The sequence below is a fragment of the Hemitrygon akajei genome, chromosome 8 (assembly GCF_048418815.1).
Source record: "Hemitrygon akajei chromosome 8, sHemAka1.3, whole genome shotgun sequence".
Lineage (NCBI taxonomy): Eukaryota > Metazoa > Chordata > Chondrichthyes > Myliobatiformes > Dasyatidae > Hemitrygon > Hemitrygon akajei.
Window position 1 is genome coordinate 179,709,679 of NC_133131.1, and position 16,113 is coordinate 179,725,791.

At 42.8% G+C, this 16,113-nt stretch overlaps 1 protein-coding gene across 3 annotated transcripts in view; it reads right to left on the reverse strand.

Moving 5' to 3' along the window:
- Positions 1-16,113, reverse strand: part of LOC140732487 (poly(U)-binding-splicing factor PUF60-like) — an 81,783-nt gene that overhangs the window by 29,349 nt on the left and 36,321 nt on the right. For 2 of the 3 annotated variants that reach the window (XM_073055229.1, XM_073055230.1), the window contains 4 exons: positions 15,119-15,184; positions 13,749-13,910; positions 3,960-4,052; positions 243-456 (listed from right to left, as the gene is read on the reverse strand). In XM_073055229.1, the coding sequence (XP_072911330.1) occupies positions 243-456; positions 3,960-4,052; positions 13,749-13,910; positions 15,119-15,184 (535 nt within the window). The remainder of the gene's footprint in view (positions 1-242; positions 457-3,959; positions 4,053-13,748; positions 13,911-15,118; positions 15,185-16,113) is intronic. The other variant, XM_073055232.1, reaches the window with a different exon arrangement.

Below are 16,113 nucleotides of genomic sequence, written 5' to 3' on the forward strand. Positions count from 1 at the left end.
GAAATTAGATGGAGAGTGTTTAAACTTGATACAGAGGATCTGAAAGGAAGCAGAGAGCAGTCCTTCACACCATCTACTTGGGCTGCAAAGGTCGCGAAAGTCCCTGAGGTGAAAGGCTATTACTCTGTCCAACTCCACTTTACAAAAATGACAGGCCCTGTATTTTTTAATTTTGTAAATGTGTGTTCCTCTCTTTCTGCACAATACTGTCAAGAAACTAGTTTTACCAACAGAACACTCACCAATGAATCCATATCCTTTGTGCTTCCCCGTTGTGGGGTCTCGGGCCAAGGTGCAGGATTTAATCTTTCCAAAGGCCTCGAACACACTTTTAATGTCATCATCCGACAGATCCGGGTGAACGGACGCGACATAAATTCTGTTAAACGCCCTGGCTTCCTCTGCAAGCTGGTCTATGATTGGTTGAGCTTGTCCTATGTTACTCGGTCTGCCAACCTGTAACAAAAGAAACCCCCGCCAATTACAGACCAAGCTAGAAATTAATACGAACCATGCCACTTCTCCTGAAAAACACAGGCTAAGAACTGAGATGCTAACTGGAATCTTCCTAGGACATTGTAAGTGCCCCAGAAATATTTGAAAAAGGTGCCCATCAGTAATGGGAGTGAGTGGGTCTCTGAGTCTGCTTCCATTGGGAAGAGACTAGCTTTCAAAGCTCATTTACTTTTCCAGCCCACTCAAAGAACACTGGCCTCCAGTATTCACAAAGAAAACCATAGTGTTTTCCAGGAGAGTATGTAGCATGCTGGCACATCTAATTAAAGGGAAACTACACCTCATTTAAAAAACAGTAAATTTCCTGCTCCCACACACAATCCCCTGCCAAGTGCTCCGAGCCACACGTTGTGGTGCTGCGGAGAAATCCACCCCGTCACCTCGCGTTTGTTCACCACCAGGAAAGGGCATGTACAGGGGCCGAGAGTGGGAGGGAGGAGTTTAGCAGCCCACACACCTTCCCGGGGTGCATTCTGGGTAGAATGACATCACTGCAGCTGCACTGTACAAAACCTTCCACAGAAATCATTCACCTGTGGATGATTTGTACAGGACAGCTACAGAACAAGCAGACCGGAGTGATGTCACCCCACCCAGAATACGCCACAGGTAGGAGCACAAGCAGCGACACCAGGCAGTGGGAGAAAAAGCAACGTCACGAGCTGGATTTCTCCCCAACACAGCAGCACATGATTCGGAACTATTGGCAGAGGATTGTGCCTGACAGCAAGCTGTTGAAACTTACCACTTTTCAAATGGGCTGAAGGCCCCTTTAACAGATACCAAACACAAGCTGACATCTGAGTCTATGTTTACTGGGACGGCCCTGACTTGTCCCCCCAGCCAATCGCAGAACATAGAGGCATGACACTAAATGAGAAGCTAAGCGCAACCTGCTGCGGAGACAGGACAGAACCGTTGCAGTAAACGTGGTGGGTGGTTGGAAAGAAGAGATCGGAGACTGGTTTCAAAGCTTATCCATTTATTATTTGGTAGTTGAGTTACAAGCCGATTTGCTAGTTGGTGGGAAATTAAAACGATGCAGATTCCTCATTGTCCAGTTGATGTAAAATGTCCAACACACTGAGGATGCACAGGGGAAGTGAGCAGAGAGTGCCTTCCTTCGCAGTACAGGACGCACTGATATTTTAAATCAATAAAGATTTAAACTAGATCTGCAGCACGAAACAAGAAAAAAAAAACTTGAAGTGCAGGCTAGCAAGAGTTCCAACTAACTTTTTGTGCACATAACTATCAAGGGTCCAACTCCAAGCATAGCGTTGCCATTCTTTACAAGAAAAAAGTGAACATGGGATTGTGACCCCAATGAGCAGAACAATGAGAACATCCAGAGGTGCAGATGGCACAGTGAACTATAAGCAAAGTGTCAGCACACAAAACGGATGTCCAGAGATCACTGTAGTGTCTGGTTATAATTAAGGCTCCAGACAGAGTTGGTTAATGCCGCCCTTCTCAACAGCCTTGACTATTATGATCCAGTCAGTTCCATGTATAATCTTCCAACTACTTTTACAAACGGGATCTTTCACTTGATTGAAAACACAGTCAAGCATTGTCAAGTGAAGCACAGCTCCTAGAGATTTCACTGGCAGGTAACTAAGCCAAACCTACAGTACCTGCTCAAAGTCTCCCCTGTACTCCACACAAAGACATGGTCAGAGCCAGCTGCCAAAAGGACAAGCCAAGAAAAGATGCTATGTAATTTTTTTAAAAACAAAACTCCAGTCTAATGTCCTGCAATTGTTTTTCATGAAAACATCACCAGAAAAAAATATTGCAGAGGGAAAATAGGCAAAACCCAACCCAGTCTGCCTGGCTCCCTCCCTCCAAACCCCAGGATGGTCCTGGGAGGTGCAGTCACTCAGAATGCCGTGTGCTCCTGGCTGTGGCACCTTAATGCTGGAATTTATAGCTGCTGCTTCTTCTGAACAGACAGGCTGCTTGGCTGGCGAGGAGGGTAGTACTCTGCAGCCGAATCCTGCTCTATATGAAAGCTTGGAAGAGACACAAAGAAAAGAGGTCGTTTCTCATCACATCATAGGAACTGTTATGGCAGCATTCATAAAAATCAGTAAAATCCTAGAGATTAAACACGGGCACAAAAACGCTGCTTTAATGAAGACTGGAGGAACTGAGGTTAAACCCGGGATCCACTGTAAAGTCACCAAGGTTTTTGCTCTCCACAAACCCAGCTCAGGAAGCTCAAATAATTAACACTCACTATTGACTATTATCAATACCTTTCCACAAGACCAATCAGGACACTAAATATTGTGCACTCTGTCTGATGATCTTCTGTCCCAGAACATTTAACCTCATCTGGTCTCTCTCCATCTTGAATTTTTTTTTGTTCATTCCATTCACATGTCTATCCTATCCCAAATCTCCCCCTCGCAACATCTTTAAACCATATTAATCTAGGCACAACTTGCAGCACTGCACCCACCATCTGGAATACATGTATTCAACATATTCACAGCACCCAACTACCCTAAACACCTCATAGCTCAGCTATACCTGCTTTCCATAATGCTATGATTTCAGTGACAGTCTTTAGCCTTCATGGTAGACACAAACAAGTGGCCAAGCGTAATGTTTCCATTTTCTTGCAATGAAACCTGTGCCCAAACCCAAAACAGTTAGATCTCTAATCTTGTGTAAAATCTAGCTCCCCTCAGAAGTCTACTTAAGCCATATAAGATGTGCAATTTTCTCAATGCTCAGTAGCCAATTGTGCATCATCATTAGCACATCAGTTCCTCTATTTACCAGCTATGCCTAAATTTACTTACCAGTTGTTGGATGGTTAACAAGTTAGAGCAGTGACCAGTGTCTCAATTCGACGGTCCTATTGTCACATTTGATCATGTGTTGAAGCATATCCCTGATCAGTTGCTGAGGCATGCATTAATATACAGCATGCCTGTGACACCCTTTAACCAATGAATCCAGAACATCTCTGCCTACTATAATTAAACCTACAAGTCGAGACCTAACAGAGGAGCCACCTGTAATGTGAAAATTGCTATATCATATGGCACCTGAGTATCTGCTGGGGTGCTTTGAGGGGAGGGGTTAGGGGTGGAGTGACCACCCAAATCACATCAGGATAAATGAGGTAGCACTTGAGCAGTGCACAAAAATAAAACTGAATCAAGTTGTGAATTGCACAGGAACATCTAGCTGTCTACAACACTACCACAGAGATGACAACAAAATGAGCTTTTCCCCATTAGCACAGATAGCCACAGCCACTTACAACCACCAATTTCACAACCACTATCCACTTATCACCAACTACACCTGCTTCAATGCTTCACTTCTTTCATATACCACAAACACATTTCACATTGATGCAATCAAAAGGACCTTAGTCTGCTGTGGTCGCACAGCCCACATATTAATGTATTTGAGTGACTTACCTTGATATTTCTGCCTCCCAACATCACCGAGTTCATCTGCTCAAGGGCAAGTTGAGCTGCCTCTGGAACCTCGTACTCCACAAAGGCAAACCCCTACGAGTAAAAGGAAGGGCCTCACTTTCTAGTCCACTAGAGCACAGTGCAATCTATAGTGCCAGTTAACCAGCACTGGCCCCAGTCATTACAAAAATACACAATAAAACTTTAGCCAGGAGCCAATAAACTGACAGACCTGTACAGCAGGTTGGAGGCTGCATAAGCTTTTCCCAATTTATCATTTCATTCTTCCACCTTTGTTGCTAAGGCAACCATTTAGGGAGGGTTTCTGCTCCTCATTATTGAGAAATTTGAAAGGACATTGGTCTACTGTGGTGTTGCCACATGCCCTGTCTCTCAATCTTAAAACAGCTTGTCTTCCCACCTCAACTTCAATGACTAGATGAAGCCATTCAATTTGTCCTTGGGTTAACCTAACACCCAAGGCACCTTTCTGAAATCATCCCACACATTACAACATGCAACCATTCTATAGTTAGAACACTTTTGGCCCCAGTTTCCCTCAGATAATTCTCCTGAAAAACAAATACATTTGACAGTGCAGATTCTCACCAAGTAATCAAAATAACTCTAGGCTCCATGCAACTAAAATTGTACTTTTGAATTCAAACTCCCATGAAATTAAAAAGATTCTACTAATCCATTTATGTGCATCCCAGGTTAGCTTTTTGCTGCATTAGAAAGGATGCTAAAATTCCATGTCTCTGGCCAAATCCTCACTCAATTTGCCTCTCCATCGTAGTCACTCAAGTAGATAGGGCGGGGGGTGGGAACCGGAGTGAAGGAACTAAGGATAGGACAGATGGTAAAAAATTAAAGATAGCATGCAGTCAGACTGTCAGAAAGGACAGGCAGTTGATGGGACTTAGTTGCAGCCAACAGGCTGAGTATCAAAACATTAGGGATGCAAAATCAGAAAGGATAGCAAATACAGTAATCAAGATGTTGTATCTAAGTGCGCCTAGTATAAGTAGTAAGGTGGATGACCGTGTTGTACTACTACAGATTGTCAAGCATGATGTGGTAGCCGTCACTGAATCATGACTAAAGGATGGTCATAGTTGGGAACTGAACATCAAAGGTTACACTTTATATCAGAGAGATGGGAAGGTAGGCAGAGGGGGTGGTTTGGCTCTACTGGTAAAGAATGGCATCAAATCAGTAGAAAGACATGACACAGGATTGGAAGATGTTGAATCTCGTGGGTTGAGTTAAGAAACTGCAAGGGTAAAAGAACCCTAATGGCTGTTATATACAGGCCTCCCAACAGTGGCTGGGTGGTGGAGCACAGAATATAACAGGAAATAGAAAAAGCGTGTCAAAAGGGCAATGTCACAGTAGTCATGGGAGAATTAACATGCAAGTCCAGATTAGAGTGGATATAGGACCACTAGAAAATGAGGCTGGCGAAATAATAAGAGAGATGGCAGATGAACTAAATGAGTATTTTGCATCAGTCTTCACTGTGGAAGACACTAGCAGTGTGCCACAGGTTGATGGGTATGAGGGAAGACAAGTGCAGTTGTAATTACAAAGAGGTGCTCAAAAAGCTGAAAGACCTAAATGTACATAAGTTACCCGGACCAGATGAACTACACCCTCGGGTTCTGAAAGAGGTAGCAGCAGAGATTGTGGAAGCATTAAAACTGATTTTTTAAAAATCATTGGACTCTGGCATGGTGCCAGAGGACTGGAAAATTGCAAATGTCACTCCACTCTATAAGAAAGGAGGAAGGCAGCAGAAAGGAAATTATAGATCAGTTAGCCTGACCTCAGTGGTTGGGAAGATGTTACAGTCAATTGTTAAGGATGAGGTGATGGGAGTACTTGGTGACACAGGGCAAGACAGTACAAAGTCAGCATGGTTTCCTTCAGGAAAAATCCTACCTGACAAACCTGTTGGAATTCTTTGAGGAGATTACAAGGATAGATGAAGGGGATGCAGTGGATGTTGTATATTTGGACTTTCAGAAGGTCTTTGACAAGGTGCCACACATGAGGCTGCTTACCAAATTAAGTGCTCAAGGTATTACAGAAAAGTTACTAATATGGTCAGAGCATTGGCTGATCGATAGGAGGCAGCTAGTGGGAATAAAAGGATAATTTTCTGTTTGGCTGCCAGTGGCTAGTGGTGTCCCACATGGGTGTGTTGGGACCATTGCTTTTTATGCTGTAAATAAATGATTCAGATGATGGAATAGATGGCTTTGTTGCCAGGTTTACAGAGGATACAAAGATTTGTGGAGGGGCAGGTAGTGTTGAGGAAACAGGTAGGATGCAGAAGGACTTAGACAGATTAGGAAAATGGTCAAGGAAGTGGCAAATGAAACACAATGTTGGAAAATGAATGGTCGTGCAATTTGGTAGTAGAAATAAATGCGTGGACTATGTTCCAAACGGGGAGAAAATCCAGGAATCTGAGATGCAGAGGGACTTGGAAGTCCTTGTGCGGTGCACCCTAAAGGTTAACTTGCAAGTTGAGTGGGTGGTGAGGAAGGCTAATGCAATATTAGCATTCACTTCAAGATGTCTAGAATACAAGAACAGGGATGTGATGCTGAGGCTTTATAAGGCACCAGTGAGGCCTCACCTTGAGCATTGTGAACAGTTCTGGGCCCCTCATCTTAGAAAAGATGTGCTGGTATTGGAGAGGGTCCAGAGGAGGTTCACTAGGTTGATTCCAGGAATGCAAGGGATAGGGCTCCTCTTGTCCTCACCTACCACCCCACCAGCCTCCGCATTCAACACATAATTCTCTGAAACTTCAGCCACCTCCAACTGGATCCCACCACCAAGCACATCTTTTCCTCCCAACCCACCTTCTGCAGGGATCGCTCCCTACATAACTCCCTTGTCCATTCATCCCTCCCCGCTGATCTCCCTCCTGGCACTTATTCTTGCAAGCGGAACAAATATTTCACCTGCCACACCACCACCTCCCTCACTACCATTCAGAGCCCCAAACAGTCCTTCCAGGTGAGGCGACACTTCACCTGTGAGTCTGTTGCTGTCATATACTGTGTTTGGTGCCCCGTGTGGCATCCTGTCTATTGGTGAGACCCAACGGACATTGGAAGACCGCTTCGCCAAGCTTCCACATTCCATCCGCCAGAACAAGTAGCCACCCATTTTAATTCCACTTCCCATTGCAATATGTCCATCCACGGTCTCCCCCACTGACAGGATAAGGCCACATTTAGGTTGGAGGAACAACACCTTATATTCTGTTTGGGTAGCCTCCAACCAGTTGGCATGAACATCGATTTCTCAAACTTCTGTTAATGCCCCTCCTCCCCTTCTTACCCCCATACCTGATTTATTTTATTCACTACTTTTTTTCTCTCTCTCTGCTCATCACTCTTTGCCTGTTCTCCATCTCTCTCTGGTGCTCCCCTCCCCCTTTCTTTCTCCCTAGGCCTCCCATCCCATGATCCTTTCCCTTGTCCAGCTCTGTATCCCTTTTGCCAATCACCTTTCCAGCTCTTAGCTTCATCCCACCCCCTCCTGTCTTCTCCTATCATTTCGGATTTCCCCCTTCCCCTCCTACTTTCAAATCTCTTACTATCTTTTCTTTCAGTTGGTCCTGATGAAGGGTCTCGGCCCAAAACGTCGACAGTGCTTCTTCCTATAGATGCTGCCTGGACAGCTGTGTTCCACCAGCATTTTGTGTTTGTTGCAGTAATATGCCGTGACTCAGTGGGAAAGTTATTGGAAGGTGTTCTAAGTGACCAGATACGAATATTTGGATAGACATGGAATGATTGAGAATACTCAGCATGGCTTTATACATGGTAGGTCATGTCTAACCAATCTTATAGTTTTTCAAGGAAGTTACCAGGAAAGAGGATAAAGGCAAGGCAGGGATGCTGTCTACATGTAAGGCATTTGACAAGGTATCACATGGGAGGTTAGTCAAGAGGGTTCAGTCACTTGGCATTCATAATGAGGTAGTGAAGTGGATTAGACATTGGCTTTGTCTGAGAAGCCAGAGAGAGGTGGTAGAGGGTTGCCCCTCTGACTAGAGGCCTGTGACTAGTGGTATGCTACAAGGATCAATCCTGGGTCCAATGTCTTATCATCTCTAACAATGATTTGGATGATAATGCGGTTAACTGGATCAGCATGTTTGCAGATGACACCAAGATTGGGCTGTAGTCAACAGCAAGGAAGACTATCAAAGCCTGCATCAGGATCTGGACCAGCTGGAAAGATGGGCTGAAAAATGGCAGATGGAATTTAATGCGGACAAGTGTAAGGTGTTTCACTTCAGTAGGACAAACCACAGCAAGTCTTACACAGTGAATGGTAAATGTGGTAGAACAAAGGGATCTGGGAATACAGAACTATAGTTCATTGAAAGTGGCAGCACAGGAATACAGTGTTTTAAAGAAAGATTTTGGCATATTGGCCTTCATAAATCAATATACTGAATACAGGAGATTGGATGTTATGTTGAAGTTATATAAGCCATTAGTGAGGCCTAATTTGGTGTACTGTGAGCGGTTTTAGTCTCCTACTACAATAAAGATGTAAATAAGATTGAAAGAGCAGAGAAAATTTACAAGGATTTTGCCAGCTCTGGAGGACCCGAGTTATAAGGAAGATTGAACAGGTTAAGACTTTACTCCTTGAAACGTACACAATTGAGAGGAGATTTGATAGAGGTATACAGCATAATGAGGGGTACAGATTGGGTAAATGCAAGCAGGCTTTTTCCATTCAGGTTGGGTGGGTTTACAACCAAAGGTCATGGGTTAAAGGTGAAAGGTGAAAAGCTTAAGAGGAGCACGAGGGGAAACTTCACTCAGAGGGTCATGAGAGTGTGGAACGAGCAAGCTTAATTTCAACGTTTAAGTTTGGATAGGTACATGGATGGTAGGAACATGGAGGGCAGGTCAATGGGAGTTGTCAGTTTAAATAGCTCAGCACAGACTAGATGTGCTGAAGGATATGTTTCTGTGCTGTTCTTTTCTGATTATGAAATTATCCAGATTTTATAAACTGTATATAGACAGAAAACATGAATGAATGACATTTAATACGAGGAAGTTTGAAGACATGCAGCACTCCAGCCCATAGTAATTGCTGACTACAAAGCCATATGAAACTAATCCCATCTACATGCACATGATTCCTAACCCTCCATTCTCTACCTATCCACATGGTTGTCTAAATACATCTTAAATGCTGCTATCATTAAGTTATAATGAATGGGAACAGGCCCTTTGGCACAACTGGTCCATACCAACCTCGGCAACCTCCCTGCTAGCCCCAGTCACAAATCTTCAACCCAAACCCTCTAAGCCTGCCCTCCCCCTCCATTTACCTATCAAAATGCCTTATCAAGTCACAATTTGTACCACTTAACCAATTTCTCAGGCAGCTCATTCCACAAACTTACGACTCTGTGTAAACCGTTCTGTTGAATCCCTCTCCTCTGACCTTGTATCCATGTCCTCTCAGTTTGGACTCCCAACCCTGGGGGAGAAAACTATAGCCAACCTCTCATCCATACCCTCATGAACTTCTGTGAGGTCACCCTCAGTCTCCTATACTTCAAAGAACAAAGATCCAGCATGGCCAACCTCTCCCTGTAACCCAGTAACTCCCTCCAATTCAGCTATCCTCAAAAAACTCTTCTACACCCTCTCCTGCTTGACGATACTTTATATAACAAGGTGACTAAAACTTTACAATACTGCTAAGTGCAATCTCTCCAATGATTTATATAACTGCAACATAACATCCCTCCTCCTAAACTTGATGTTTGTCTCCTGGCAAATTGAGAGCAAAGGTTTAGGATAAGAGGCAGTTTAGAGGGCATCTAAATACTTTTTCACTGAAAGAATGGTGGTAAATCTGCAGTTCACTGGATGGTGGCACCAATGACAAACACCTGAATCAACATGAAAAAGGCAATGTAGGAAGTGTTAGAACTGAAGGGGTTAGTGTGACTAAGCTCAAAGACATGATATTCCTCAGGTCCATTTCTGTACGATAAATGTATAAAAATCACTAAGGAGAGTAGAGGGTGTTAGCTACAAGGACAAATTTCGCTAACATAGGATACTTTCTCTGGAGCTGAGACAAAGACCTGTAAGAAGCAAATAAAATTAGAGGCATGAATAGGATAAATAGTTGGAATCTTTCTTCCAGGAAGGATATATCAAATATTAGACGAACAGAAGGATAAGCATTCAAGAATGCGTTATAGCAAAGACAGAGAGGAAGGTAAGAGGGGACAGGCAGTTGGAATTAGAGACAATATCATAGCTGCATTCAGAGGGACATAATGGAGGGTTTGTCTACTGAGTCTACTTGGGTAGACCTAAAAACAGAAAGGGTGCAATCACTCTGATGGGACTGTACAACTGGAACCCTCCCCCCACCCCCAAAAGCCAACAGGACTTGTGGGAAAGGTACACAGGCAGATTAAGAAGAGGTCTAAAAACAAAAGGATTGATGTCATGGGGGAAAGAGGGAACTTAAAACTTTGTTAATATAAACAAGGACCTTCTGAGTGCAAAAGGTTTAGATGGGGGCAGAAGATGTTAGGTCTATCCAGGAGGGTTTCTTAAGTCAACATGTGGATAGTCCAAAAGGGCCTGTACTGCATTTGGTGTTGGGTAATGAGCCTGACAGGTGACCAACACTGACAATTCCTTAGGTGCTAAGATTACTAAAGGACATACATTGACCTTTCAATTACAAAAACATTAGGCATGAATTGAGTTAATTCATTCAGCTGTTTTTCGGCAAGTTCATATCTGACATATGGAGGGCATTTAAAGAGGAAGACTGGTGAGTACAGGACAAGCATGTTCCAGTCAGGAAGGACAAGTATGGCAAGGCAAGAGAATCTTAGATGTCAAGAAGTCATTGATTTATGCAGAAGAAAAAGACATATAAAACTTAGGAAGCTAGAATCAAACGAGTCCTTGAGGATTATAAAAAAGCCAAAGTGAATTAGGAAAGCCAGGAGAAAGGATGAAAAGTCTTTGCAAGTAGAATTAAAGAAAATCCCAAGACATTCCATATTTCCAACAACAGGATAACCAGAGAGAAAGTGGGAACACTCAAGCATAAAGGGGGAACATTTGCTTCAATGGAAAGGATCTGGGGGAGACCCTTTATATCAGTATTTCCAAAGACACAAGAAGAGGGAGATCAGTGCCAAGAGTATAATATGCTAGGGCATTTCGAAGTAGAGGAGGAGGTAGTGTTGAGTCTCTTAAAGAACATTAACATTAATGTGGATGTCCCCAAGGCTGATGGGATATATCCCAGGTTATTCAGAGAAGCAAGTGAAGAAATTGCTGAGGCTTTGACCAATATATTCATGTCCTCTATAAACAAAGGTGAAGTCTCAGAGAACTGGCAAGTAGCTAATGTTGTTCCATTATTCAAGAAGGGAACCAGGAATAACCATGGAAACTATAATAGACCAGTGACTAGGGAAGTTACTGAAGAGAATTCTTAGGGATAGAATCATTTGGAAAACCATAGCCAGCATGGCTTTATGTGAGGCAAGTCGTGACTGACTAACTTGAGTTTTTTTTTGATGAGGTGATGAGGGTAATGAAAGCAGAGCTGTGGATATTGTCTACATGCACTTTAAGACACTTGACAAGCCTCTGAGAGGCTCATCCATAAGATTAAGATGCATGGGATCCATGGTGAATTGGCTGTTTGGATTTAGAACTGACTTGTCCATATTAGACGGAGGGTTGTGATTGAAGGGTTGGAGGCCTGTGATTTGTGATGTTCTGCAGGTACTGAGAACTCCACTGTTTGTGATATTTTTTATATATATGTATGTTGTGAATAGCATAGAAGACTGGCAATGAATAAAACGGGATATAGATCTGTTGCAGATATGAAAGGAGAAATGGCAGATGAGGTTTAACCTGGCCAAATGTGATGTTACACTTTGGTAGGTAACAGGCTGCATCACTGTCAATATGGGGGGGGGGGGGGGGAAGAAACTGAAAGAAACTGCAGAGGGTTGTAAATTTAGTCAGCTCCATTTTGGGTACTAGCCTACAAAGTACCCAGGACATCTTCAAGGAGCAGTGTCTCAGAAAGGCAGTATCCATTATTAAAGACCTCCAACACCCAGGGCATGCCCTTTTCTCACTGTTACCTTCAGGTAGGAGGTACAGAAGCCTGAAGGCACACACTCAGCAATTTAGGAACAGCTTCTTCTCTTCTAAATGGACACTGAACCCTTGGACACCACCTCACTTTTCTTAATATACAGTATTTCCGTATTTGGCACTTTTTAAAAAATCTATTCAATCTACATATACTGTTATTGATTTACTTATTATTTTATTTCATTTTTTTTTCTTTTTGTATTTATTGAACTGCTGCTGCTAAGTTAACAAATTTCATGTCACATGCTGGTGATAGTAAACCTGATTCTGATTTAACTGCACATGGCATACTTCCCTTTGCTCATCTTGGCAGAGTTCAAAAGTCAAGAAAGTTATAGCTTTATAAAACTCTAGTTAGGCCGCATCTGGAGTATTGCATACACTTATGGTTGCTTCATTATTGGAAGGATGTCGGGGCTTTGGAGAGGGTACAGAAGAGGTTAAACATGATATTGTCTTGATTACAGGCCACATGCTGTAACTTGGGTGGTTCCCTCTGAAGCATTGAAGGTGAGATCTGATAAGAGGTTTAAGATTATGAGTCACATAGATAGACAGAAAATATTTTTGTTAAACAATGTCTAATATCAAATGGCATGCATTTAAAGTGAAAGAGATGTGAGGTGAGGGGGGGATACCTGGAAGGCACTGCCCAGGGTAGTGTAGAAGAAGATACATTAAGGGATGTGCAGATAAGCACATGAAAGTAAGGAAAATGGAAGGATATGGACATTATGCAGACATAAGGGATTAATTTAATTGGCCATTTGATTAGTAATTTAATTGGTACAGCACAACATTGAGGGCTGAAGGGCTGAAGAGCCTGTACCTGTGCTGTACTGTTCTATGTTCTATTTGGGGGGGGGGGGGGGGAGAGAAAACAAAGATGGTGCGTTGAGCAATATACTAGATATCACAGCAGTAGTGATGGAAGTAGATACAATAATGGGATTTTAGAGGCTTTAAACATACTGATGAATATGCAGGATGAGGAGAGATTTGGATCATGTGCAAGCAGACAAAATTATTAATTTGGCATCTTCAGGTCTTACTCTGTGCTGTACTGCTCTATGCACAGGAAAATAACGCAAATGGTTCAAGGAATGAATTACATCAACTGCTAGTTTAGACCAGAGAAGCTAGGCCTGCTTGGCTTACAGTAGACATGTTGAAGATACAATGGGAACTGAATCAGAAAGTGGCAGATTTTAATGGGGATATGTCAATATACAAGGTCAATTCGAGGAATAATAGCCAAAATCTCAAATTAGTGATATCACATAAAACATTCATCAGTAATTTGGGTTATCGTGATCTCATCCAGGGTACTGTGACCTGTATAAGCACAAGTTGTACCTCAACAGAAGGGAGACTAATATCTTTGCAGACAAGGAGAGATGGGACCCAGAATGACAATGCACCATTTGGGGAGGCAGAATCAATTCCAGAGGGATTGGACGTCAGTATTAGCACCAATTGTTTCACAGAGCATCCAGTGGAACTGTTAGCTGTTAACAGGGCTTAAATTTACCCAAGAATACAACCCAATACATAGAAAGGTGATGGAAATTAGAACCTTGTGCTTCATCGTAACAGAGTCCCATGACATATCGATGCTTTTGATTGGTCCAAAGGGAGCAAAGGCCTGACGAATGGTATCTTCTCCCAGCTCATAGTAAATTGATCCAACGTAAACTCGGCACATAATCGCCAACGCCCGCTGCCTCTGTGCTGCCATCTGATCCAGACAGAGAAAAAACACAGTAAGTACATACTATCAGATAACCCATGCTACCACAACACCCTAACATAGACTCTGGACAATGAGAAAAGTAACAGCATTATTGTATGTGGTTAAGTATCAGGCTACATCTTTCAGGCAACTCTGCTGTATGCAAATCTCAGTAACAAATGCAGTTTAAAAAGAGCTTAATGGAGGAAAATATCTAGCACTTACTGTGGTTCATACTATCTGAAACAAGCAGGGGTTCGCTTGGATGCCTTTTTGAAGTTTGGCTTTAACTTTTGTTAATTATGCCTGGAATGTCAAACTACCCACCTATACAATATTTGGGTGTCCTCATTAAAATGCAGGCTTTGTTCAGCGCATGCTCCAATAGGATGAAAGTGGGGGGGGGGGGGGGCAGGAGATCTTAGCTGCAGTCCCATATCCAAATGTGCTGGTTAATGGGTAGCCTAACATCAATTTTACTCTCAGGCCGGAAGGGCATCCAGAGCCGCTCAATACCTGGAATGAAAATCTTCAGCTGCTGGTCAGGCTGGGGAAAGGAGAAAAGGAGGCAAACAACATCCGAAGGACAATGTTCCCTTTGTCAAGCAAAAAGTGAAACCTTTAGAAACAGTTAATCAGCCAACTTCGATGATCAATGAGAAAGCACAGTCCAGGCCACTTCCCAATGGTGGGAAGGAGGCAAAAGGTTTTAATCCAAATTTGGAAAAGAAACAAGAATAAAAGAAGCAACGAAGAAAGAATTAAAGGGGAAAAAGAATTTAAAACTTTCTTTCCACACACATCTCTACTCCCAGAGTGCTGCCAAAGCAGCTGTGGAAATTGTTCAGCAGATCAGATGTGATGAGAAGCACAAAGAGACATGGAAACATCGCCTATCATGGCAAGTTTCCTCAGATCAGCAGCTTCAGTTTCAAAATATACACAAGAGGGTGAACAACTTCCAAAAAAAAATGCTAAACAGGGAAAGGGCTGAAACTAGCTTTATAATGGATTTAAACTCCCACCTCTTTCTTCCACTCCATCTTAACATGACAGATTGGAATCTGCAATCAACTATCTGCACTGGTGTTTCTGCACCATATAACTATCACTCCTGCAGATGTGCTATCTTTGTGGGCTTTTAACCAGAACAAATCAAATAGCTCACAACATTTTCAAAACTCTGTCAGTGCTTTTGTGATAAGAGTCCCTACCTGATCTTTGGAGTCGAGACAATCGCACAGTTCCCAGCATCCCCATTTCCGAAAGGAACCCAGTGTCTGATGAGAGGAAGTCACTTATGAAAAAAATCTAATAAAGGCTTCTTTTAAATTTGAGGTGACAGTGTTATGAATGTGGTAGTGCCAGAGTTCCCTCCAAGATCTAAAAAGGTTAACACCTCACTATTTGAAAATGTTTACAAGTGATACAAAACCATAGTGGCTTTCTGTTTTAGAACACGAGCCCAGAGCAAAACCCGTGTATACTGAACTCACTGCATTGACTTTGTGTGTATCTCTCTACATAAAATGAAGCCTCTTCATTGTTACTACTCCTACAAGCCTTACCTCCCACTAATAGATTCTGCAGTTTACACCAGTGAATTTAATGACTTCACACTGTCTGACCTCATTCCCTCTCTATAAATTACATCCCCTTCCCCAAGGCTACCTGAACATGCAAAAGGAAAAGACCGCACATAACAAAGATCACAAAATTGGCCACGGAATTTCAAACAGGACATGGGAGGGGAAGACTGAATATATATCAAGATACCACAAGTGGAAGCAGCAATAGGCCATTCAACCTCTCATGCCTGCTCCATGATAAAAACCAAGGTTAAGCTCCCTCACCCCCATTTTTGTGTACTAACTACATATCCCTCAATTCCCTAACAGCTAAAAATCTATCGATGGCTGCCTGCTTCCTGACAGTCCAACCCCGGATCTGGACACTGTAAGCAGTGTAAAAACACTGCTCCATTCAATGAGATCACCTTTCATTCCACTAAATGTAGGACAGAATAGGTCCAGTCTACTTCATAAAACAACTTCAGTGGTCCCCACCCAATCTGCTGTACAAGTGTTCCCAGCTATCAATTCACTATATTCCCTCTGCTGCAAGAATATCCTTCCTTTGGCCAGTCCACAATATTATACACTGCCTCATTAGGGCCTAAGCAGCAGTAGTAGACCTTACTCTTACCATT